At 39.9% G+C, this 25,612-nt stretch overlaps 1 protein-coding gene across 2 annotated transcripts in view; it reads right to left on the bottom strand.

The window, feature by feature from the left end:
- Positions 1 to 25,543, bottom strand: part of GTF2E1 (general transcription factor IIE, polypeptide 1, alpha 56kDa) — a 76,822-nt gene extending 51,279 nt beyond the window's left edge. Inside the window, exons 1-2 of one of the 2 annotated variants that reach the window (XM_010567471.1) lie at positions 25,434 to 25,543; positions 16,231 to 16,708 (exon numbers count right to left, since the gene is read on the bottom strand). In XM_010567471.1, coding sequence (XP_010565773.1) covers positions 16,231 to 16,678 — 448 coding nt within the window. In that variant the 5' untranslated portion in view covers positions 16,679 to 16,708; positions 25,434 to 25,543. Of the gene's footprint in view, positions 1 to 16,218; positions 16,709 to 25,433 lie in introns of both variants that reach the window. The other variant, XM_010567470.1, reaches the window with a different exon arrangement.
- Between the last annotated feature and the right edge of the window lie 69 nt (positions 25,544 to 25,612).

Genomic DNA, 25,612 nt, shown 5'->3' with positions numbered 1-25,612 from the left:
TCCAGTACTGTTCTGTTTAGATCCTTCATGTCCATCACTGCAGTAACTTCTAGAGTGCGATGTCAATAAATTTTCTTCTCTACTCTGCCTTGCCTCCTGGAATGTATACATTTTTGAAAAATCTAACAGAAACAGTATTCTGAGTACTCCTCTATTCTTGTATTAAATACACTTTTTTACAGAGCAAGTTTCCATCAAAAATTTCTCTTCCCACTCAGATCAAGTGTCTTTCCTTATTTACACAATCTAAGATCCTCTCTACCACTTTTGCATCAGCTTTCCTTTTAACAAAAACCTCTGACTTTCCTAAATATTTTCAGATTAATTTTGCCTCATTCACAACAATCTAGGGAATGAAGCAATTTGTTCTGGTTCCATTTGAACACACAGGGACCAAGGGATGTTTTGCCTTAGAGCTATGACTAAATGAGGTGAACAGAGAATAAAAACAAAAGCAAAACCCCAAACCACATAACCTCGCTCTGCTGGCACCTGCACTGATCACTCGCTGCACTAAGAAAAGCAGAGCTTTTAACGGGAAGTGGGCACAAAAGCCATCACTTGTTATCACTGCAATCCCACATCAGAACACTCTCAATTCTCCTTGGGCCCAAGATGAAGAACCACAAAGTTAGTGGCATCCTCTTCTGTGTGCTGCAAGGACTACCTTTCAGCTAGTTCATCATGTAAAAGTCACAGCCATCCCCATTTAATCTGTTCATTGTCTGCCTCACGCACATCCAAAGAGATTCACAAAACCACTGCAATACATGTCAAAAGATGCAAGAGAAATCTCTCTCCATTTCACAACAAAGTATTCAGTACTTATAAAGGATTTACTTCAGGGTCAAGGAAAGCCAGACAAAAGATTTCAGTAGAAGCAAGAAACACTCAGATTTTTGACAAAAGCGGTCAGCAAGAGATCAAGGTACTTCATTAAAATCCACGCAAGTCTTCTAAAGAGCACAAACCACTGCTTTTTCAAATTTATAAACAAATCCAGACTCTGATTTAACTCTTAAACAATAAAATGATAATGCTCTGGATTAAAAAAAAAAAAAGAAAGAAAGAAAGAAAGAAAATTCCAAGACAAAGCTCCTGACATTGAGCAAGGGACTGGAAGGTTTTTTTGGAAGGAAATTTGATGCTCCAGATCATTGTCTCCAGACTTTTTTGCTTGCACACCAAATCAGTAAAAAAATCTTTTGAGCACGCACCCTCAATATAAGGATATTTACTTATAAATTACCTACATGTACTACTGTAATAATGTTATATACATTATAAAACATACACAAAAATAGATATAGGATGAAATAAAGATTAAAAACTACTTTGCAAGTTTTTTATTTTATTAATGGTACAAAAAATATTTTCTTCATACACCCCAATGGATTGTTTTGCATGCACCCCACTGTGGAGAGTGCTGCAGATGGCCTTTTGTCCTCCTTCCTACTCCCAAGCATATTATCTACTCTCTTGCAGCCCAGTAAGGAACACAGTGTCATGGTTTAACCAGCTGCCAAAACCAGGACAAGCAGTTACCTTGCACTAATGCAGAGAAAAACAACTAAGATGGCAGCAAGCCCTGCAACTGGCATTCAGGATTTGGGGAAGGGTGGAGGATGGCTGAGACTCACAGCTCATTTTGTTAGGGACTACACTTCATAACCCACTCAAGGAAAACTGAATGTTGGTGAAGGCCAAAGCACAGAAGAGAATTTACTTGTATGGAGGGAACTGAGCAGGAATATGAGTTATTACAGAAAAAAAGAAAAGTGAGTCCAATCTTAAGTTTTGGAGAAGCTCAAGAATAATGGGAAAAACAGGAAGCAATCTATTTTGATTGGGGGAAGGGAGGACGTTCAACTTTGTTTTGTATGCTCATCAGACAACTAACGAAACATAGTCCAGATAAATTCATCAGAAAATGATTGCATAACTGGTGGAGAACAACACTTTTAGAAAAAAATCATGGTTCACTGTCAGCCCTAGAGGGCATTCAACGGTCTATCCTGGTTCACTTCTATTTCATACTTTCTACCAAAGATTTTGATTGTAGAATTGTATATGCATATGCAATGTACTAATGAGAAAAAATTGGAAAAGGCAGCAAACCCATGGTAGAAGACACAATTGGAATGAAAAACTGTCTTTATAAACTACAGAAATTGTCAGCAGTCAACAAGATGATGTTTACTACAGTCCAAAGCATCACACTTTTTCTATTTTTCACCTATACCAGCACTTTACCTTCTGCACTGCCTACAGAAGACCATTGTGAGCCTTATAAAGGCACCTTTGGTTTGGCAGAATAGGCATGAAAACAGTATGTCATATCACTGTCCAGACACTGCAATATTGGCACACTTACAAGGACCTACACAGACAAGATCAGAGCGTCTGTGCTTCAGACTATACCACTAGGGATATTCTCAAACAAGATAACTTCTGAGTAAGATACCAATTCCAAGCTTTAGCTGCTATAAACTGAAAAGAAAAAGCATATCACAAAATATATTAAAGGATTTTGCATCACAGCTGACAGCAGTTCCTAAATGAAGAGCCATCACAAGTCGAGGAATCAATGTTTTGACACTGAGTAATTGTATAGCATACCTGTAAGCAAACACTGCCATTACATTAAAAAAGTGACTTTATATAACTTTCAAGGAGAAGGAAAAAAAAAAAAAAATCAGCAACTGCATATTTGAATTTTTTTGTTGCACAAATTCTGATACAGGCAGTGATCTGAGAAGAAAAAAAACCTACGTCAATGAATTCTCAGACGCAGATTTCCAAAACCGATTTCCTGTCTCTCAGCATTCAGAAGCTTACATGGTCTTAATGCTCCTTTCAAAACTGATTATAAACAAACATACGGACATTAATTGCAAATCTCTCAGCTCTCACAGGGAGTTTCAAATAGAAGGCCCGCCGTGCTGTTTACTTGCTTTTGCTTTCCCTCTCCTTAAGTACGCACTCATGCTTGGTACCACAAATGCTTCTATCAGAGCAAGCAGAATTGGCACAACTCCAAGGTAAATTGCCATCTTGCTGTTAGAAATGCATTGTGCACAGATTTAACTTGTATTTTACCAGATTTAAGTGAGCCAATAAATTAAAATTCAAATAAAAAAGGGTTAAGAGAAACAAGCTCTTACTCCTTTTCTTCCCAGGTGGAAGAGCAGCAGTGCACCAGTGAACTTGAATTTGTGATATAACTCATCACCTATACTTTGAAAAGGGAGGAGCAAGGTACAAAAGACTCATTTTTATCAAAGATAACAAAGTCTCTTTAAATCCAAGAGAAGAGAGAAAGACAGAAGAACCTCAGATATTTGTAAACACTTGTTTATAATTTGTCTTCTACTTAAATATAAAGATGAAATTTTGGAACAGTGCTGAAGACTACCAGAGACTCATTGGTGTTTCTGAGGCATCAGTCCTACTCTTGTGGGATACAGAGGCTCAGAGTTGCACAGAACAGGAGACCTGCAAAAAATACCTGGTAAGCAGTATTCTGCTTCCAAAGCCGTCAGTCTAACCAGACAAATGAAGCAATTGTGAAGAAAAGGTGTTACACATTTCCCATTTTTAAGATGGAGAACCTAAGTAGTAAGTCAAAGCCATATGAGTATGCAGTAGAAGGGGGATCTCTGGAGCTCAGGCCCAGTACATCAACCTGCAAGTTTCTGCTGTGACATCTAAATGACAGAGTCACCCAAGGAACATTTAGGAGGATCCAAAAGTTGCATCCTGATGCAGGCATGGGTCAAGCTCAGGCTTAGCCACATCTTCTGTGGCTCCACAACTGAAGCTGTTTGTCCCTGCATTGGACTGTAACCACTGCAGTCTTGATAACACACAAGGCAGCAAATCCTCAATACTCAAATTCCTGAATGTGTACTACACTACAGATTCAGATTATGATTAGGATTACATTTTGGAAGCAAATATTAAACTGCTGAGGAGCACAGCAGCCTTCATTGCTTGAAAGCAGCAAGTTCCTGTCTGCTTTACAAGTTACTGCTTTTCTGGGTCATTAACTTCCAGCTCCAGGCAGACTGAGATGAAACACCGAAGCATGTACCAGTGGCAAGACCCTTGGCTGAGAGGAAGGAATACAGGCAGGACTGAGGAACTCATTCCTCCGCAAAAACATTCCAGTCTGGACACCCAATGTTCAGTTATCACATAAAAATATTTGGGTGATAAGCAGCTCAACTGTGTGTTGAGCATGTGCAGATCTCCTCGAGTTAAATACTTTAAAATCCCCAAAAGGATCAAGTCAAGTGCAGAACCAGCCCAAAGTGTTAGCTGATACCACATACAGCAGGTGAGGATTATTTTCCTCTTCCTTCATCAGCTTCTCTGACATTTTTAAGATTTTACATCAATATTTTTATACACACATACACACCAGCCAATTTAATTACAACTGTTACTGACTTCTCATATGAAAAAAAATGTGGGGGTGGGTTTGATTGTTTTTCAAATTGATGTGGTCTGGTCTCAACAATAATTATATATTCCTGGGATCTTGTTTACAAAGCAGGGAGAACCACTCAGACTGCCACCCCTCCATTTCAGCTTGAGTGAAGCATCACAAATCACCTAATCCTTTGTGTTTTATGGTCATGTTACATCCTTGTCCTCCACTCACTGCAAGATCCTATATCTGCTTCTTTTTAGGCTTGAGGGTAGACAAGCAAACCCCTTTTTAATCAGTTTCACCAGCTCAGTGCAATTATTATGGAAATTTAAAAGCAGGTCTCTCCTCTCAAGTCCAGTGAGTTACATTCAGAAGTCGCTAATCTTCTCTTTGCAACTTAAAACTACAGTATTCAAGTACTCCCATAATCACAGACGTTAAAGTTTATATACTCAGGTCATGCAGTAAAACTGCTAAATGCATTTATTTACTTGTCACTAAGATTGTTTTCAGAAGCAGAGTAGTTTAACACTTTTTCTCAGCCCGAACTCAGTAAACTGGATCATACTGTTTCAGACTAACAGCAAAGGTAATCCAGAAAAGACAGCCTGCCTCAGCTCCACCTGTAAGCACAACCAAACAACTTTTATGAGCCACAGTGAAGTCCCCATGAACAAGCAGGAGAGTAAGAATAAAACTATTAAACACGCCAGGAGGAAGAAAATTTTTTACTGCAAATAGGGAAAATTCTCCCACGATGCAATTTTAGACTGGCATTATCAGAGCGATTTTGTATTATTGAGCTTTCTCCTGTTCTGCCAAAGCAGCTGCCTATTTCCTTCCTAAACCCAGATTTCCTTTAATCATTGAAGACAGGATGCTGTGTTCTGACGAAATGCCTTTCCTTGCCATCCCTGGTGGAGGGAATTAAAAGCCTTGCCAATCCTTTTGAAATGCAAATCTTCACCAAGTAGGTTTTACGCCTCTTGTTATTGTTGCTTCTCCCTGAAGAGCACGTTAGGTGGAACAGTGAACAGTGGACTCTTTATTTATTTTCTAAAATGATTATTGTCTTGCTCTGCAATCCCCTAATCTCTAAATTTTCATTTTCCACTTTCCTCCTCCCCAAATCTCACATTTTTCAAGTAAAAAAGCTTGTCACCTCTAGATGGCAAAAAAGCTTGTTACCTCTAGATGGCAAAAAAGCTTGATCCTCCAGCAGCAAAATCATTAATTCTCTTATCTGCATAGCCAATATGGCTCAATAGAATTTCTTTCTTCAAATATTAACTATTTCTGTTACCTGTTGAGACCTTAACAGTATAAACATTCAGCCCAAATGCTTCTTTTTGTGTTATTAACAGAAAAATTCTTCCTCTGCCCCTTTTTGGAGACCACGGGCAGGGGAATAGCATTTTAATTAAAAAGGAGGAGTACTATTAGAATGAGTAAGAAGCACACAGACCAATAATCTAATACATGACAGGAAAAAAGAAGATACTGAACCTGAGCCTCCCAGGGAGCAAGGAAGTGCCAATATGAAGACTCTTAGCATAGTTTTGTTCTTTTGGTTCAATTTCAGCCCACAGTTGTGGGGGACAACGCAGAAAGATAATTACTTCCAAAAATGAAAGTTAAGTTTTGTGCAACAGGACAAAGTTCTTCAGAAAAAATCTTCTACACTGCAAAATATTCTCCTGAAGTCAGTGATAAGGGCTATACTGAATCACTAGAAGGGTTAAAGCAAGACTGAAAAATACAGTGAAAATACATATTTATGAGCAACTCTATACTGATGGAAGTGGAGTTCGGAGGGGTTTTTTTCCTCTATTTTAGGAGCAGAAATTAAGAATTTTACACTATTTGACAATGATACATTAGTATCTGTAAGAACTTACAGACTCTAACATCAAGCTGTCAAGAAATTCAGACAGAAATTTTAACGTTCATAGCTGATAACTGATTAGCAGCATGCTTAACAATACAAATCTTACCTTATTTTTGGCTTTATTTTGTAATGGGACTCAAGAAAAAAAAGAAAAAGCAAGCAATGAATATATCACCTACATGCATTCCCAGTTGCACCTATTCATCAGAAACCACAGTTAACAAGAAACAGAATGAGCACTATTGCCTGTGGAACATTTTTGTCCCTTCAAGTATTTTAAATACAAATCTGTTCAACACTGGCATATTACTGTGGGTTCTCCATTTCAGTTGTGCAAGTTTTAGATATACACCAGGCTGTCTGCACTTCTGATTAAAGCAAGCAATGACAACCAACATACAGTCTGTGGGCAAGGAAGGACTCTTTAGAAGAATTTGAACTTGTGTTCCTCCTGCTGTCTTCTTTCAAGAGTTGCTACAAGCATGTGTATCAGGCGACGTTTAAATAGAACCACCAAAGTATAGATCCCTTGAGTTGGCTACCTCATAGGCTGTGTGTCCAGGTTCAGAAAGAGTATTTCTGACACAATATCCCAATTCACACACCTAACCTTTTTGAAATGTGCAATAGCTTCAGACATTGTGGAAGATCAAGCTCTCTTGTAGCTCAAAAGAATGCTAACGGAAGCAAAGAACATTTGCTTTGCTTCCTAACTTTGTAATCCACTCAAATCTCTTGGCCCAAATCCACCCAAATGCTGTGCCTACATTTCTCCAACTACTATACTGACATAACCTTTGTTTACCACACTGATGTGCACACAGCTTCACAGCAGTCGGCCACTCTTTTGGAAAACCAGCTGTCAAATTTCTTGCCCCAAAATGTCACACAAGATAGAAGGAACCAACAACTTTCTATTAAAATGAACTTGAATATTGCTCTGTATTTGAGATTACTGTTGGTAATCTCAAACCCATCTACCATGTTTAAGAACCAGATTGAATCTAGCGGGGACACAAATAGTTCTTATTCTTGTAAATGAACGAAAGCAGATTTTGTGCGCTGGCTGGGCATGTGTGGATGGCAACTGCAAAAAGTGTATGTTTGGCATGTAGGGGGATGGCATTACTGCCAGCTCTCAAGCATTTCCATTAGGGCACCTGCTGCAGTTTCACTTGGCATGCTCCTGCAAGCCACTTCATCCTCACAATACTCAGCTATTGTGAAAACTGGCTAGCAGAAACCATCCTCATTGGACCCCTGCAGCACAATTGATCAGCTCACTACAGAAACCCCATGTTTTTCACTCATTCATACAATTGATACTTCTTGGTAAACTGGGAAACCAGTCTGAACTGACATGATAACAGAAAGAACAGCTTGAATGTTGCCAGAGGGGAAGTTGTTAATTTTTCAGACAATGTAACAGATTAGTGGAAAGAATATTTGTCCAAACTCACAGATCAAGGTTCAAATGTACACCTCTTGAGTACAGAATTAAGTGGCAATAGGGACCAACTTTGACCTTTTCAACACATGACAATGCATTCACATCTCTAAAGTGTGAAAAGCTAAATGGAAAAAAAACCCCAAAACCCAAAATTAAAAAACAAAACAAAACAAAACCCCATACAACCCAAACCCAACCCACCAAAAAATACCAAAACAAAATGCACACCCCACCCCCAAAAACAACCACCCACACCAACCTAAAAGCACTTTACCAGACTGGGAATGTGTATTACTCTGATCTTAATCTGAAAAACAAAAAGACACTAGCTTTTTCTGGCCAAGGACCCAGTGCACTATACAAAGACAGTCCAGGGGCCCAGTCAGCAGTTCAAAATATGTTTCTCCAGAGCACTGTATGGGATACAAGCTAATAAGCTCTGCCAGGGAGCCACAGCAGGTTACCAGTGAAGAATAAGGCATGCAAGGTGCTCTACAGGCATAGCAGTGCTGTAACTCAGTTGTGAAATAGCAACTTGATCACAGCTTGCAATGTATAGGTGGAATTGCCTATATGTATTTATTTCTTGGGCATAGTTTAGGTAGCAAACTCCAGAAAATTCAAAAGATATCAACTGAATTTGCTTCTGCATTTCACAACAACATTAGTCTACATTTCATGCCATGGTTTCCCCTTCCTGTTGACCTGGGTTTGCAATTACAGAAGGGGAGCAATTTAACATTTAATGTCTTAAATAGAAGAAAAAAAAAAAAAAAGAAGCACCTTCAGAACCACTTTGTATTACCTAGAGGAACACTGAGTTACTCATTCATCTCAGCGTGCAGACCATTTTTAGCCCAACTAAATTAAAAATACTGTAACAGAATTTTTGAACATTCAAAGACATTTCTCTTGAAAAGGTAAATTAAACATTCAAGAAGTGGACTGCATGAGACACACATCAAATTATTGATCGTTCAGAAGCGTCGGATGATTTAATACACATATTCAATATAAAATTGTAAAAGAAGAGAGGAATCCTTTCCTCTCCTCAGTAAGAGCTACTTCTGTTCCAGCTCATATGCATGACCTCAGCAGCTCTGAGCTGACAGAGTTCTTCCCTCTGTCCAGCTGTGGATAAATTGATCCAGACAGTAAGCAGAGAAAGACGCAACTGGACAGAGGGAATATCCAAAGGAAGCTCATTAGGAATTAAAGAACTCTTTTTTTTTTTTAACTTCAACCAAGACGACTATGCTAAAATACCTACTGAGCCAACATACTATACCCTCAAATTGTATCCAACAGCAGAGAAGACTGCAACACAAGTAACAGGATTCTGGGTGAGCTCCTGATCCAACTTACAGATACCCGTGCCTAAAAGGATGACACGCTTTGCAGATGGTATTACCAAGGATGCAGTCTCAAAAGAACAGCAAGTTACTAGAGTAAAAGATAGGAATGCTACAGTCCAGCTTTCATCACTGCAAATGGCTTAGCAATATTCACAGATTTTAGAGAGATCTTGCTGTTATCTATTTCAATTTGCAAAGCCAAGAGAAAAGTGAAAAGTGATAACCTTTACTTGAAGGGCAATTATTTCTTGCACTTCTAATAATAAAATGTCCTTTGCAGACAAAAAAAAATGGTATCAATACTGTAAGTCAGGGCATGTGTTTATCAGATACTGTTTTTATCTAAGAGACACAGCACACCAGCCAGAGGTCAATGTGGAACACAGGGAAGTGACCAGCCAGCACTCTACGGGCAACAGCTTTTCTGAATCCTCCAGTCTGATGTTCTGCATAGCACAGGCTAACACTACCTTCACCTGCTTCTCCACCAAGCCGAGAGATCTGTGGTTAGACTAGATACTTATCTTCCAGACAGGGTGTCCAACCCGCAGGGAAAGAGTTCAAGTTAGAGATGAAACCTACACATCCCTTTCAAGTCATTCTAAAGAGTATTCTGACTTTTAGAAAAACATGCATTAATTCTGATATGTTTTTCTCAATTTTCCCTTCCCTGTGGCTCCAGGCCTTATCAAGCTGAAGCAGAGTAAAGCTGACAGATACACTCTTGGAGCTTTTGCCAGAAATTTGAATAGAAACAGAGAAACTAAGCAGAGCATGGGCAGTTTCCTTCTGTTGGTGTTTGCCAAAAGCTCTCAGTGGCAGCACAGACAAACAAAATGAACAAAATGCGCCTGTAAAGTCAAGAAAAATCACACTGATGGGTTTACATACACTTGGAAAGCTAACAACAATTTAAAAAACCCCAACAACTTCACAGAATTTGAAGTTGTTCAAAACAGAATTGCTCTGAATCCTTTCTTTTTCAAGGGAAGTTTCTGGTATGCCAATTTACAAAAAGACTTTTAAAGTCCTGATTTTGGCTGGTAAGAAGCCGCAAATTGTTGTAGTGGTAATATCATATAGCACATGCATGGCAGTACATGGTAGACAAAGCTATCCAGAATGCTTGTTCTGAAAATCATTGAACTCAAAGAACAAGAATCAACACCATAAAGATCAAACAGGATTGACTACATAGTGTGAATATGTAGAATAAATAGCTTTAAGTGATTTTTTTTTTTCCCCTAATGGCTGGAAGGGACAGAACACAAAAAGAGATGTACCAGAAATGGACACAAGAGCTCCACAAGAACAGGCAAAAAACAGGGAGAAGGGGAAGCATAAGAAAAAATTAACAAAATAGACAGGACAGGCTCAAAAGTAATTTGAATCAGATAAGGAAGATTTGAAGCTAGTGTAGAACTTGCCTGAGGAAGTGGAAATTCAAAACAAGAAGAGAAGACGACAGATGTGTTCCGAATAGCTCACTGAGGATGAAGTGAAAAGCCGAGCACTCAGAAGAAAAGGCAGTAGCTCTACAAGTCAACACATAAGACCAAAGCAAAAATCAAAGACTAGTCAAATTTCTGATCTCAGTAACAGGGCCCAAACCATACAAACGCTCAGCTGCATACAGGCTGCCTGAATGTGATATAAGGTGCCTTGTGACAGGTACAGAAAACCAGTTTCTGAACACATTATGTGCAATTCTGTTATGAAGTACAAAAATGACATGAGAGGCTGACAGTTAAAATGAGTTGAAATGAAATTCAAGGTGTTGTCTTCCCTTCTATAAAACTGATACTGCCACCTTCAATCTGTTCTTCCCAAATTAAATTTCATATCAGCACACAAAATAAGAAAGGGATCCAGGTACACAGTATGTTACTATTATAGTGCATCTTTAGGAACAGTAAGATAGCTATATCCAAAATCATTCATCAAACCAAGAGCAAACTGTGGGAGGGCAAAGAGTAGACAAGTAATTAGCTGCTATGATTTCCAATAACAACAAAAGACTCCAGTGATTACAACAGCAATTAAGAACATCCCAACAGCATCATCTTCCTGATTCACGTTACCCACGTAATGATCTTTCATCCTTTTCCTTCCACTATTATTCTGTCTTATCTAACTGAATGTTATGGTGAGGACAATGTATAGATGTACATAAGAGAGAGACCAACTGTAATTACAATTTACTGTTAACATCAAGATTTTTCTTCACAGTAACAGAAGGGAAAGAAACACAAGACTGGATAAAAATTATATTGCAAAGGTAGAAGAGAATAGAGGAAAAACTACTTCATCTAGCCTTATATTTTCCTTCTAACATCAAATTCACCTGCTATGCTGTTGAGTATCCTGATACGGTTTGGCATTTAGAATACCTAAGGAAATCCAGGGCTGAATAATAGTGTGATGCACTGCGGGATCTCATTTCTGTCACTCCTTCACTTCAACTCCACTCTCCCTTTTGCAGTTTCTAGTCACATACTTCCTTTCAAATTGACCTTGAATTTGACAGTCAACTCCAACGCTACACTAGATTTACAAATATGATTAGGGTAAGAGAACAGGATACATCAGAGAGACCTTCCCCAGCCAGATCCAATTAATCACGCTACAGAACACATATCCATGAACATAATTTCCAGTTTTGTGACATTCAATAAATTAATCAACCCAAACCCGTATGTATAGAGAAAAGAAGACAGCTCCCTCTACTGGGTGAGACAATGCAGCTCCTCCTCTCCTTCCCCCCAAACTCTGCAGAACAGACTTGTGCATATTTAATTCTCCAAGATTTTTTTTTTTTTAAATCCAATCCACAAGATGGTATCGAGTTGTTTTGGCTGCTCTGCAATATCAGGAATTGGCCTACAGAAACCAAATTTCCGTAGTTTCTACACTGAAAAACACAGAGAAGAAAATTCTTCCCACAGGCCCGTGTAATAGCCTGATGAAGTAACGTTCTATCTCTAGGTGAAACACTTGAAAACCTGTATGTCAGTGTTCACTGTCAGCCCAGGTCTGGGAATAGATGGATTTCAGCAGTGTTATTTCACTGTATACATTTAAGAGCTGGCTCTTCTTACTGCTATTCAGTTGAACTTTCTTGTACATCCCTGCCTCAAGACATAGTCCTTACCTTGTTTAAGGGAATGGCTGCAGCTTTCCACCTACATGAGGCTTCATCACAACGGCAGCTGCGTGCAATTGCTCACATGCAGAACAGAAAGTGATGAAAAATCAGAGCACAGGTAGACAGCAGACAATGGCACAAGTGAAAGGCAATGATCTATATTTCAAGTGCTTATATTAGGATCTTCTAGGAAAACTACAACCTTTTTCCTTTCTCAGTCATCCCATCTGAAACACAAGGCTAGAAGTAACACATTTCATTCATATAGCATTACTGTTTTTCTTTCTGTAGATCTCGAAACACTCACAAAAGTGGGTAAGCACTGTCTGCTCAGCGTAACAACCCAGCCTTCACCAATTCCTGTCAAAGGCACTACCAGGTCAATAGGCAAACTGCAAATCTGAGACCTCTTGAATCAAAAAGTTCTTCTTAGGTTTGCTAAAAATTTCCACAGCAAACTTTAGCAAAATAGAAGCACCCAGTGTCCAGGCTGTTTGCCTCTAAAAGCAGAAGTTACTGATACTGCTTCTTTGGAGGCAACAATAAAAACTGCCACTGAGGAGAAAATGCAATATCTGAACATCTGTTCAAGCTCTTCGTTTAGAGCATAGGGGACTAAAACTCATGACCTGGGCACACCGTGGTTAGAGCTGGCAGGCACTCACTGGTCAACCAAGTGACTCCTCCAACACAACATGTTTCTTTTCTTCTCACTTTTCAAAAGATCACTTTACGAGTTGAAGCAGCAGCAAAACTCTAAGTTTTTTTGTCACCTTGACTTTCACCATCTGACAGTTTGTTTAACATTGCACAATTCCTGTCCTTGAACTTCCTACGAGTACCAGACAACCTTTGTTCAACCTTTGACAGCATAGTAAGTTTTTGGATCTTTTTTGGGTTGAGATGTTTAATGGCAGAAAAAGGTATGGAGAAAAATCATACAATAGTTTTAAAAACAGAGATATCACACTCTCAAAGTAACATTTATACCATTTTAAATCTACATTTAAAATTACCTTAGTGACAAACTTGCCACTCTGTTCAAAAATATTTTTCCAAATAAATTTGATGAACAGCAACCAAAGCACGTCTATACCTATGTGCCCTGAAAACATATCCTTGTTACTATCACTTATTTTCTTTCAGCAGACACATTTCCACCTTCCAAAAACATCAATAATCACATCTTTGGATGAAAAATAACCACCTCAGTTTATTTCAAAATTATTCACAAATGGAGTAGAGCACAGAGCTGAAAAAGCCCTACTTTCATTCTACAACAATGGCTCAGAGTTTGCATTTGAGTTTTAACTAGGGAAGAGGAAAGTGAAGCAGAAGTAAACACAAGACATCTAAATCATACCCAGCTCTGACTGACAAGGACAAAAAGACAAGCAGCAGATAGTGAAACATGTTGTCTTCTAATGACAGGTCGCAGCTTGCTCTAGTCTAGCGCAGAGAATGCCTTCCATGCTCTGCTTGCTCCATGGACTTATAAACTTTGGCCCCACAGGCCTTTTAACTCAGAAAATGTTATCAACATGGTTGCAGTCCAGGAGCAGCTCAGGTAAACCGTGACTGAAATTCATGTGGCTTTCAGCTACTCTTCAGCAGTTGTACTGTCATGAGTTTCAATGCATGGGAGAGGTTTATGTATAGCCCTGATATGAGCTTAAAGACATGCTTGGAAAATGATGGCTATTCACTATCTAGTAAACCTTGCTCCTCTACACGCTTTGTCTTCATAAGCTCCCTTCTGTGAGAGACCCAAAGGTGTCTCAGTTCTTTTCTAATACGGAATTCCAAAGGAGCAGGAAACATACACAGACAACACAATCCACTGCAATATAAAGCAGCCATTCTCACTGAAAAAAACAAACAAAATTGCCCACTTATTTTCCTGGAACAGAAACAAGCAGCTATCTCATGGTTTGGAGACAGTATGAGCCCTTCTTAAACAGTAACTGGAGAGCCCTATCCAAACTGGTTTTCATGTAAGAGCTCTTGAGAAACAACAGTATCATCATGCACTACCTAGACGAAGCTATCATTGACTTAAAAGTTATATAAGGAGAAACAGAATATACATAAATTCTAAACAGGTATGTTCTTATTGAAAATAAGTGAAGGTAAACTGGCTGTCTTGTTATTTGCATTAGCACTGACAGAAACCAACTGCTGGGGATTACTGAGAAAACAGCACTCAACCTTTCTTTCCATCAGCAAAACTGCAAAACACTCTGTGTGCCAGTGAATGATTTTGCACTGTGAAGGCAGCCAGTGCCTGTACTGCAGAAAAACCCTTGGTTGACCTCATCAGTTCCTGGAGCACAGGCCTTGCTGTCAAAGCTGAATCCCAGCATTATTGTCTTCCGCATCTCCTCGACAGCCAGTTCTTTGCTCTTGGAACTTGCTGCCCACACAGGCTGGGAGTATTCACCTGCAAAGTGTTACAGGTCCCCTTGGGATGACTGTCTCGCACTCCCAACTATGTTTGTTCTCTGCACAGGTTCACTGCTCTCTCCTTAATGAAGCAAACTGCAAAAGTGCTGTTGCCCTTCAGCCCAACACCCACAACTGTAGCTGCCACAGATGATCATTACTGTAGAGAGCATGTGCAGTTTCTGTACTCGGTGGTGAGCACAGAAAATCTGTGCTGGCACTGCTGGTTTTGGTGCTCTGTGAGGGAACAACTTCTCCTTGGAGAGCTGCACTGAATTACAGCAACGATCGTTATTTGACTTAGTGGATTCTGCTTCTCTAGTACTAAATATCATTTTCACAGTTGTTCATGTAAAAGGAGCTTCACAGCTCTTTATCTTTGGAGGTAGGAAAGAGGGAAAATGACAGGCTGAACGTTTGTTGGGTGTTTGCCCTTCTCCAAAGCAGATTAGACATCTGATGTAACCCTAGATTAAAAGCTTCAAGACCACTAAAGAATGAGTTTTTACAGTTTCTCACTATAACTGACACAAAGCACCACACTCCAATGTTTCTGAGAGCTCTCCTGACTTTTGGTCTTTTATTTTTCTGGAAAAAGCAAGATCAGGACAAATATTTCAAAGGAAAGAATTAAAAAGTAAAGAAACTAATTCAGAAGGTGGAAGCCAAACACCCAAACCCTGCTCCCTGCCTTCCCCCCAAAATAATCCTAGTTTACACTAGCAAAATAGGATCTTATCAGGGGCAGGTGTTTTTCCCTTTATTCCCTGGCACAGAAGACACAAAGTATTTGGACTGCCCCTGCAGACAATGACACCCAGAAAAGATTATTTCATATGCATGAGAGATATGCACCTCCACTGAGACTGAGACACACACTTGAATAAGAATCTTGTTTACTCCCAACCACATAAAGTCTGTAATTAATTTTTTTTAACTTTCATGATACTGCTTTACACTGGGGAAGCAAGGTTGTGCAGTATAATGAACTGGCTAGGAGAAAATTAAACAGTAACAATTCACTCCTTGCATGACCATCTCTACATTACAAATTTTTTACATACCAAAGTCAACTATATATATGCCCTCTCTGCAAACTACCAGTAAGTCATAAAATTTACAGGCAAGACCAGGTTATACTGAAAAGCCACCAGCTTCCAAAAAGGACAGACTGTCTTATTCACCCTTTAATTCGATTGTGGTAAGACCTCAATTTCTCTATTGCTTGTCACTCGAAACATTTGTACAAACATTTTACCAACATTGCTATTTGTCTGTACTGACTGCATAAGAACTACTGCATCCACTACCAAAACAACTACCAGTGGGTCAGCAAAATATGACTGTTAGGTCACAGCAAGGATTTACAGTACTTTTGTATTTTATTCAAGTATTTACCAGAGTGCCCGATATCTCTGGCCAGGCTCAAAAGAATTAGCCCAAGATGTTTCCTTAAAGTCCAGCACTCACACGATGAAGAAGAGGGCAACAGCATTCTGTTACCTGTACTCTTACCTGTCCTGGGGTCAAACAGCTGGTTGGCCTCCAAGTCTGTGAAAGTGCTGAAGCAAATGGGGCATTTAAAAGAGGCGCGATTGGTGGAGTCTCTTTCATCTGTCTCAATCCTCCTCCTCATGTGGTCCAGCTTGTACTTCACCACGTTAACCAGAAGGCGGTAGTTGATGAAGTAGTAGTTGTGACGGGTGGTTTTGCCATCTGGAGCCGTCTCTACCCTCATCCTGCATTTGATAAACTTGTCACCCTTGAGGGTGTTGAGGACAGCCCGCAACTGCTTCCTATCAAACTTAAGGAGCTCTAACATGTCCTCTTCCTTCACACAGGGGTTCCTGATGAGAATGTCCAGAGCCAAAGCATGTTCAATGCCATAAAAGCCACGCACCACATATTTGGCAAGGCGTTTGAGAGCTGCTGGGACCTCAGTGAGGACGTCTGGGTCAGTCATAGCAGGTTCAGATCTCAAGCTTCATGTATACTGCAATGAAAAAAAAGGCAGAAGGATTCTTAGCTAGTCTTCTGACTTCAGAAGTTTTATCTCACTTAGAGCTAAGAAAAGGATGGTGTATTTTCCATTTCTCTTTCCCAAGCTCTCTACTGTCTCCTTGGGGTGTTAATAATGCCAATGCTACAGAAGCAGAATTAGGAAATGGTACCTCTCATTCATAACAAAACAACAGAAAACTTAAAAAAAAACAAAAGAAAAATTAAAAAAAAAAAATCACACAAGAAATTGGTACCATAACATATGTCAGATTTCATTTCTACTCACAGCCAAGAGAGCTGGAATAAGCAAGCTGTCTTGAAGCTGAGCTCCAGTAGACAGCTTCATGATCAACTGAGACTTGTAGCTTGGGAGAAGCAGAAAAAGGCTACAGCAAGAAAGGTCCTAAGACAGCCCAAGAGAGTGAAGAAGTCTTAAGGCCTCAGCTGATGTCATCTGATCACATTATAAGTAGCCCTGCCTGCTTCTACTCCTCAGACATCCCTGGGCAGAGATATTATGAGGACAGCTTGCTAGTACAGACTGGTATGCATTCAAGCAAAAGCTCCCAGCTGCACAATGAGAACAGATAGACTTTTTCCTTACTTTCTCATAAATAGACCCTAGTCAACCATCTGCAGCATGAAAACTGTTAGCACTACCAACTACATCACGGACTACTTCAGTCTTGATCTTGGATGAGCAAATAGGTCCTTCCAAAGGACTGATCCTTCATTTAAAGTGTCTCACATTCAGGCCTTAGAAGCCCCTCGATAATACAGCACAATAAATAAAGTAAAAATCAAGACTAAGTGAACATGAAGAGACAATGTGTTTGAAAAGAACTAAGTATTCCACGAAGTATCTTTTGAGCTACTTATCACGACTTACCATGCTGTCTGTGACAAGACAGTAATTTCTTAAGAAATACTGTACTTTCACTTCATTTTTCTTTATCTTAACTTCAAATGGCACAAATGGTCATTAAAATTATATGCTTCTGTGACATACACGGGATGATATATAGGATCATACCATGCAAGGAATTTCTCATATTGCCACCCCCACCACAGACATAGCCAAAAATCAAAACTCATCAGACAACTAACAGCAGTGACCCTTCTGAAGCAGCCAGTTTTGTCCAGTGGAGAGAAAAAGGGAAACAACTCCATAAAGGACAGAGTATAGGTTTACTATCATTTCACGGGGTGGTTTTGCACATCTTCCCTCCACTCTTTCAAGTCTACCCATCTGTAGGCTGTAACAAAATTCCCCTCCACTCCTAATGCACTTGGATTTCCATGTATGAAAGGTTCAAAACAAGCATGAAGCATTATTATAGGTGCTTTTGAAATACTCATTCAGGGGGTTGTACTTCCAGTTAACTTCAAATACAACTTTGAATAGTCTTTTTCAACATGAGACTTTGATGCTGGTTTAGGATATGAATAACCATTTCTTAAAAAAAAGGTTCCTTCAACTGAAGAAAAACCCCACACCTTAAGTTCTGTTTGTTCGTCATTGCTAAGCAATTTTTATCTGTGAACTAATACTGTAAATAGTAAAACTCTGCCAATCTCAATTTTCATTTCCATTAGATGTTTCACACACTGTATACATACCTTCCCAGCATTCAAGTATCAAATAAAGGAAAGAGGAGAGTGACAGCAGAAGAAAGGATCTGGATGGGTATCCTATTTTCTTCATCGCTATCATAAAACCTGTAATATCCTTTTGACAAACACCATTACAGAACTTTTCTATACTCCCCACACTAAGACATCCCCCTGATATCACCAAGCTCTACATGTAATCAAGCAGCTGACGACTCGCTTCAATCAGCTAAGACTACTCAAAAATCTGTGATCATTTATCACAGTAGCCTGCTTGGATTTTTTTTTTTTTTTTTTGGTATTAGCAACACTACCCTCTCAAAGAACTTCAAGCAACATCACCCATTGAAGCTTTACTTCTCTCCAACCCCTACTCTTCTGCAACTGAGGAGGTACACTCCCCTTAAGGGTTATGGCCAGTGCAACTGCAAAGCAATTAGGCTACAGATTCTGTAGCTTAACAGTAAGTAAATTAAGATTGTCCTGTCTTTTCTGCCTTTCAGGTAAGGAAAAAAAACGCCACTTTCATTCTTTTCTTTTAAAACACTTCCCTGACTGAGCTTTTCTTTTTCTCTAACTTGGGCCAAATGGTATTCACAGTGCTGAAATTGAAATGAACTGAACAACATCTATTGACTGCTGGTGTGCACGCTGAGAATAGCTCACAGAAAACAATGCTTGAATGTCCAGCTCCAGCTTCCCTTCAAGGAAATTAAATTAAAATATGTTTATCACAGCATGAATTAGCTGTGAAACAAGTACTTCTAGAGTCAGTTAGCCTTCTTTTGCATGCCAGATACATAATGACTTATTCTCACACAACGGACAGTTTTATAGAGCTTTGCGTTAAAGGTGAAAGCATAAAAGGATGCCCCATCACGAGTTAGCCATACAGTATTTTTGAATCTCTAAGTCAAATCCAATCTGAATACCATCACAGGACATTGTCCCTGAAAATCAATTTTGTTCGTTGGTATTTTTACAGTCTTTCAGTCACTTAAAGATAAATCTTGCTTTTGACTGAATCTGTCAGCAACATACTGATACTATAAAACAATGTCAGTGTAGAAGCTGGCCAGAAGCCTTTACATATTCAAATTGATTAATGCTTATTCAGAGTTTAAGCACAGTATAACATTAATGTAAAGGTCAATTTTAAATAAAACCTGGCAGCCCAGAAGAGATCTAAAAAGTCAAATCTTTAAAGTTGAAAGGTTTTTAGGTGCTGATCTCAAAAACAAATCAACAAACAAAACTTCTCTCCTCAACAATTCAATGTCCCCTAAAAATTCCTTGAAAAAAACTTGGCAACACAACTTGCAGTGGGCACAGTGACCTTTAGAACATCAGCTGCAACAAAAAAAAGGAGAAAAGTGTTTTTAAATAAGCACATCTCACTCTGGATACCTCATCTGAGAGCTGATGGAAAGCATTTTCTCTGCAAGAATCTCATTGAGAAGACAGCTGCAGACTTCCACAGCCACTTGCAAAACAGATTTAAGGTACCATTTCCCAAATAATGCACTTAAACAGCTTAAACTGAGACCTACAAGGGACCAATAAATAAAACCACCTCTAAGAGCATATACTTTTCCCTTGGTTTTCAGCAATAGTTAGAGATTTAGTAACATTTCTTCTTGTCAATCACTAGAAAATGTTTTTTTTTCATCTAGTGGAACCAGGAGTTTTTACACAATTATTTAGTCTCCTCTACTGGGGATTTTTAGTGATGTCCAAATTTTCTATAGCCTCAGGTAATGGTGGGCATCTTGAGTGTTAACACTGGTTTTCTTCCAGACGTGGATATATGGAAATACAAGCATTCTGAAAACACCACAAACCATTCCTTCCCATTAATATCCACTTCAAAAAAATTGATTAACAAGGATTAAATTCTAAATCCTGTAGAAGACAGCCTTTGGGCAAGACAGCCAATTGACTAGTGGCAGATTAAAAAAAAAAAAAAAAAAAAAGCCAGCCACCAAAGAACACCTTCGTCAAGTTTTGCTACGTGAAGGTCAACAATGCTGAGCACAACTAACTTAGCTCTTAAAACGAGCATGGGCACATGTTCAGCAAAAAACAGTTTTTATACTACATCGAGGCCCAATGCCAACAAGGGCTCGAACAAGTTCTGTATGGTCGGATGAAGGACCTATTTTGCAACATCATTCTCGATAATCACGTTCTCATGTAAGTTAGGTGATACAGAACAAAGCCATGAGAGAGAGCATGTATCACTGCCAGAACTGACCAGGCCAGGGTCTAACAAGTTGTTTCTCTAGGAGAAATTGGCACCTGGCCACCCTGCCATGAAGAATCCCAGGCTACAGCATATGAGCTCCAAATCCTTACTACCTTTCACCAGGCAAGACAGACAGCGAACCAGCTCACAAATGGTAATCCAGCACCACAAGAATATAATTTTAAAATTCAAAAGCATGGGACTTTACCATTGCATCCTTGAGCAGTGATTTCACCTTCCATTGAAGCAGTAAGTCAAACCTGAATTAATTATGTGTGCAAAGAAAAGAAATACGGGAACATCTCCTAACAAGGTTTTAATGGACGTGCATCTGTTTCATAATAATGTCTGTACTGACCTTAATAATGTATGAACACCAAGGGACATTGTCAGGGAAAAAACAAAGGAAAACCAATGGCCAAGATAAACCACTACGCAGTAAGCACCTACAGCACCAATAATAAAGCACACTGGACAGGATGATATTCAGAAACACCCAAATGAAAAATTTCAAAATTTAAACATGGGCTTTATTAAGAGAGACAGCTGTTGGGGAATTGTTCTGGGTAATTACGTGAATACAGTTCAGTATTATGGGTATAGCAGGAATATTTAGGGTTGACATCCTATGTTATCACAGTAGGAAAGCAACCCTAAATAGACAATTGGTTTTTAAAAAAAAAATCTCTAAACATCAGAATAAATATTGACATGACTATAAAAGACAACACCGAGAAGAAAGACCTAAAGTTACACTATACAACCAGTTTTGCTGGGTTAAGAAAAATCAGGGTACAGTCTGCAAAATGGAATTCATACCTCAGGTTGAGTAAAATGCCTGAGGCATAGGTCTTGAGCGTAACTAGAGATGTCAGAAAGGAAATCCAGATGAGAGTAAGTGACCGCAAAAACCCATTCAGTATGATGGGATGAAAGACTATACAGAAGCCAGAAACTCAACTGAGCAAACATCTCCACTGGTCAGGACTTTCCTGATCCAACATCAAAAGTAACTGAACACTTCTTCTCTATGTACAAAGATTTCAAGAATTCTTTTGTGAAATTTAACAGGAATTGTGCTAAGGATGTTGGATCTGTTCTTCCTGCTTTTCCTGACTAAAGCTGAGACAAAAGATGACAAGTGCTAAAAACGGCAATACCTAGAAGCCACAATGTAGAAGAAACTAGAGCTAAAAGTTATGAAAACATAAGTCAGCCAGTAAATTAACCTAAATTTTTATCCAATACTGCAAATGAACATCACCTTGTTTTAACCTGTAACTTTGAGGCTTATATTGACTCCGCTAGTAACTTTACCTTAAAAAAAATTTAATTAAGTCTCACTGTTCATACATTTGACAAGGCAAGCATTTTTAAAAGTGGGATATTGAAAAAGGAAGCAGACTACTCTTCAGACTCATTTGTGTATGCAAACCCTTTATAACACCCCAGATCTCTTTCGGAGGAAAACTTGTAGATGCAACGTTGGCTGGGAACCTAGGTCTATGAGACATACTGTTCACACTTGGAAAGGTGCTTCCTGGTTTTCCCCACATCTAATTTAAATTGTCAGTGCTCTTTTTCACTAAATCTTTGAGACCAGGTTTTGCTGGTTTGTTTGGAAAACGCTTCTGTAGGCTTCTGCCATAAGATTTAAAAAAAAGGCAAAAAAAAAAATTGCTTGCTTACACCACTGATACAGTTTCTTCAGGAAAAATCTAAATCAGGTAAGAAGAGAGTCCCTCACCTATGAATGTGGCAAAGTACAACAGGCTTCCTGGAGCCAGTGTATACCATATCCCGCTCCAGCAGTCCCTTGCAAACACCAGATCCTAGTTTTGTAGTCTCTCACTCTAATAAAATTTAAAATTCTGTCTTCTAGAAGATGGTGAGGTTAAGCTGAGAGAAGCAATTCTGTATCTTCTGAGTAGGGGGAGGAAAGGCACAAATTTCAGAACTACGGTGGGAAAACATGCCATCAAGATTTTAAATGTCTGTACAATGTAACCTCAGCTGCTACTTGTCCTTTCCAGAAAATGGAAAATGGCACAGAAGCTTCCAGTTTCAAGTCTGCTTTTTTTCACCTTTTTTTTTCCACCCACATCAGTTGCAAACTCAAAGTCTTCTGGCATTTTACCAAAAGCTTACTGAATTCTACTCCTTGGAGACTTCAGGAACACCGCTGCTCAGTGTTCCTCCTGTACTACATCTTGATGAGAAATCATGTATTTTCATTGCAAGACTTTACCTGAAGTATTAAAGGAGAAAAGAACAATCTGCTTTCACTCAAATCCTACCTTCTTGTTCGCATTCCATAAACTGAAACCAGAATGTCACAAGCATCAAAGGGTTTTCTTCTCTTAAGGTGAGAAGTTGTGCTGTGACTGCACACAGAAAGGCTGAATGGTCTGGCTGAAATTAGGACATTTTCACAAGTAAAAATATATGAAACTACACATGATAAGGCCACAAGGCCTAACTGTGCAAGGCAGAAACTGAATGATGCAGGCTCGGGATGTAATTCTCAATCACATTTGTAAGCTAAACCTCACGTAACAATAGCAAGATGTCAATAAGTTAAAGGACTACCTATGTGCACATATACAAACAGATGTAATGCTCAGAAGTCCTTCAAATACACATTAGTATTAACTAACTGTTTACAGTTGTAGCTGTAGACAAAAATGGAGCGTGCTATTTACTGAAGGCCAATCTTGGTGGCTAAAATAGTGAAGGTACAAGTTTCCTGTTACAGATTAAGTCAAATGAAACCCTCCCATAAAGCAATGTTTCTCTTCCTTCCCAGCCTTCAGCCACAACCCCCGCTGATTCTGCGCCAATTCTTCCAGTTGCCTGTTCATGCAGCAAGGTGAATCAAGCTGATTAAAAGTGAAAAACTAACATGTCAAAAACTTAAGGTATTTTAGAGGGAGGGCAAGGGGGAAAAGTTAAAGAACTAAATAATTTACGCTACCAGACTAGAGCCTACGCAAAGCAGAGAGAAGAAAGCATGGCTAAGGATGTAGAACAGCGAGCTTTCCCCAGGTAGTGGCAAAGATGTTAAATTGACTCAACTGTAACGTGAAGTTGCTAGAACATTTTAACCACGGACATCAAAAACTCTTACAATTTGAACATATAGCAACAGAAGCACCTCCATTATTTTGGAGACTTCTCAGCATTGGCCCTCATATAATGAAGTGATAAGGTTTGGGAATTTTTTTTTTTTTTAAGGGAAAAAGTAAGAGTGTTTCTCACAACTATCAAGCCAAAGAAGCCATGACTACACTCAAGTACAGTGGGCTTAACCCTGGCATTCCTTGTTAAGTTTCTGACAGGAAGAAAGCAGTAACTGTTTTTCACATTCTGGATTCAATGAGACCTGGAACACCACACTTCTCATCATGATAGATGACGTGAGTGGTATTGCCTGATTTTCAGGAATTCCAGAAAGAATTAAGACAAAGATTGACAAAAGTATTAGGTTCAGAAAAGTTTTAGTTCATCAGGATATACCAAAGAAGTGTATATACTGTGGATGTAAGCAATAAAGAAACAGAGAAACTAAATAACAAGATACTAGGTTAGCTTTAATTCATGTAGTTTCCTGTTTACAAGAATTCCCTACAGCATCCTGTGTGAAAGGGAGCTATAAATAGTATCTTAAAGGAGGTGGAAGGTAGGAATGAAACTCCCATCATCTCTCATTGCTACCAGAAGGGTATTTGCTCCTCTCCCGAGCATGTGGCTCTGCCCTCTCCCATGCCAGCTCTGGCACTCAGAAGACCTGCCTGTGCACCAATTTACATCACTAAAAGGCAGAAAAATACCTCCCCTCCCCCTTTTACTGGGTTTTTCAACAGTTTAATCAGTTGAACCAGCTAGTGGAAAAGTCCAATGAGCAACTGAACCAGCAGACATGAGTGGATGCCAGCACAGGAGATGAGAGAAAAAACTACCTTTCATCACTGAAAAATACTAAACCACCTATATTTCACGAAAATGCGCCTTAACTGTGCGCTGCTGAACACCCTTTTCAGAATGCTGATCTTCCTTATTCATTCTGAGTCACCTGTAATGATACAAGTTTGACAGTTGGACCCACTTAGCAGCTCAGTGCCATTATGAGATGTGACGTTCATCTGCTTCTCAGGGAACCAGCAAGCTCCTGAAGCCAGAAGAAAACTAACTCACGAAAAGAAAGTATGTTGCTGATCCAGCAAACTGAATGGTTTCACTGTATGGGCTCAACCAATGGTCAAACCTGGCAAAAAGAAATAAGCTAATTTGTTACAGTGTCAGTTACTCCTCAGACTCCCATAATCTTGCAGCTTCCTCCAAATTACAAATTGCACAGACTTCCTGGACTATAGTAGACTAAGCTTTAACACCACGTGAAGCAGAAAACCCCCTCCTATGCCCTACCCACTTTTATGTGTTGGGCTTTAAACATCTGACTGTGTAGGCTCCCGTAGGACGAGAAACTTGAGGGGCTCAGCGGTATCTCCTGAAAAAAAACCAAATCAAACAAGAAAACCCCCACAAACACCACCCAAGGAGAGGCAGGCGGTGGTTCGGAGCCAAAGGCGAAGCAGGGGCCCAGGGCAGCGACCCAGCGGGACAACGTGAGGGGACCACGGGCCCCGGCGGCGTACTCGGCCCCTCAGCGGCACCCAAAACACCTGAGGGAACGGAGAGACCGGGCCGGGGGAACCTCGGGCCGCGGGTAACCCACCGCGGCGGGGACCCCCGGGAAGCGGAGCGGGAGAGGGGACTCCGGGCCGCTTATCCCCAGCGGCACCGCGGGAGTCCTCGCCCGGGACGACGACGACAGCGGCCGTTCCCCGGGGCCGGCACTGACCTGCCGCCGCTTCCAGCTCTCCCCGGCTCCGGGCGGCTCTTCCGGCGGTTACCGTGAGAGCGCGTCAGAGCCGCGCGCGCCCCTGTGACGTCAGCAGGGCGCCTCGCCCAACGGCCCTCCTGCCGCGCCCGCGCGGAACCACCCCGCCGCCCGTGCCCGGCAAGCGTCCCGCTTCGTGA

Source organism: Haliaeetus leucocephalus, unplaced genomic scaffold (assembly GCF_000737465.1).
Source record: "Haliaeetus leucocephalus isolate CR32 unplaced genomic scaffold, Haliaeetus_leucocephalus-4.0 Scaffold228, whole genome shotgun sequence".
NCBI classification, from domain to species: Eukaryota; Metazoa; Chordata; class Aves; order Accipitriformes; family Accipitridae; genus Haliaeetus; species Haliaeetus leucocephalus.
The sequence above is the reverse complement of the archived record's forward strand: the minus strand, read 5'-3'. Positions and strand labels throughout refer to the sequence as shown.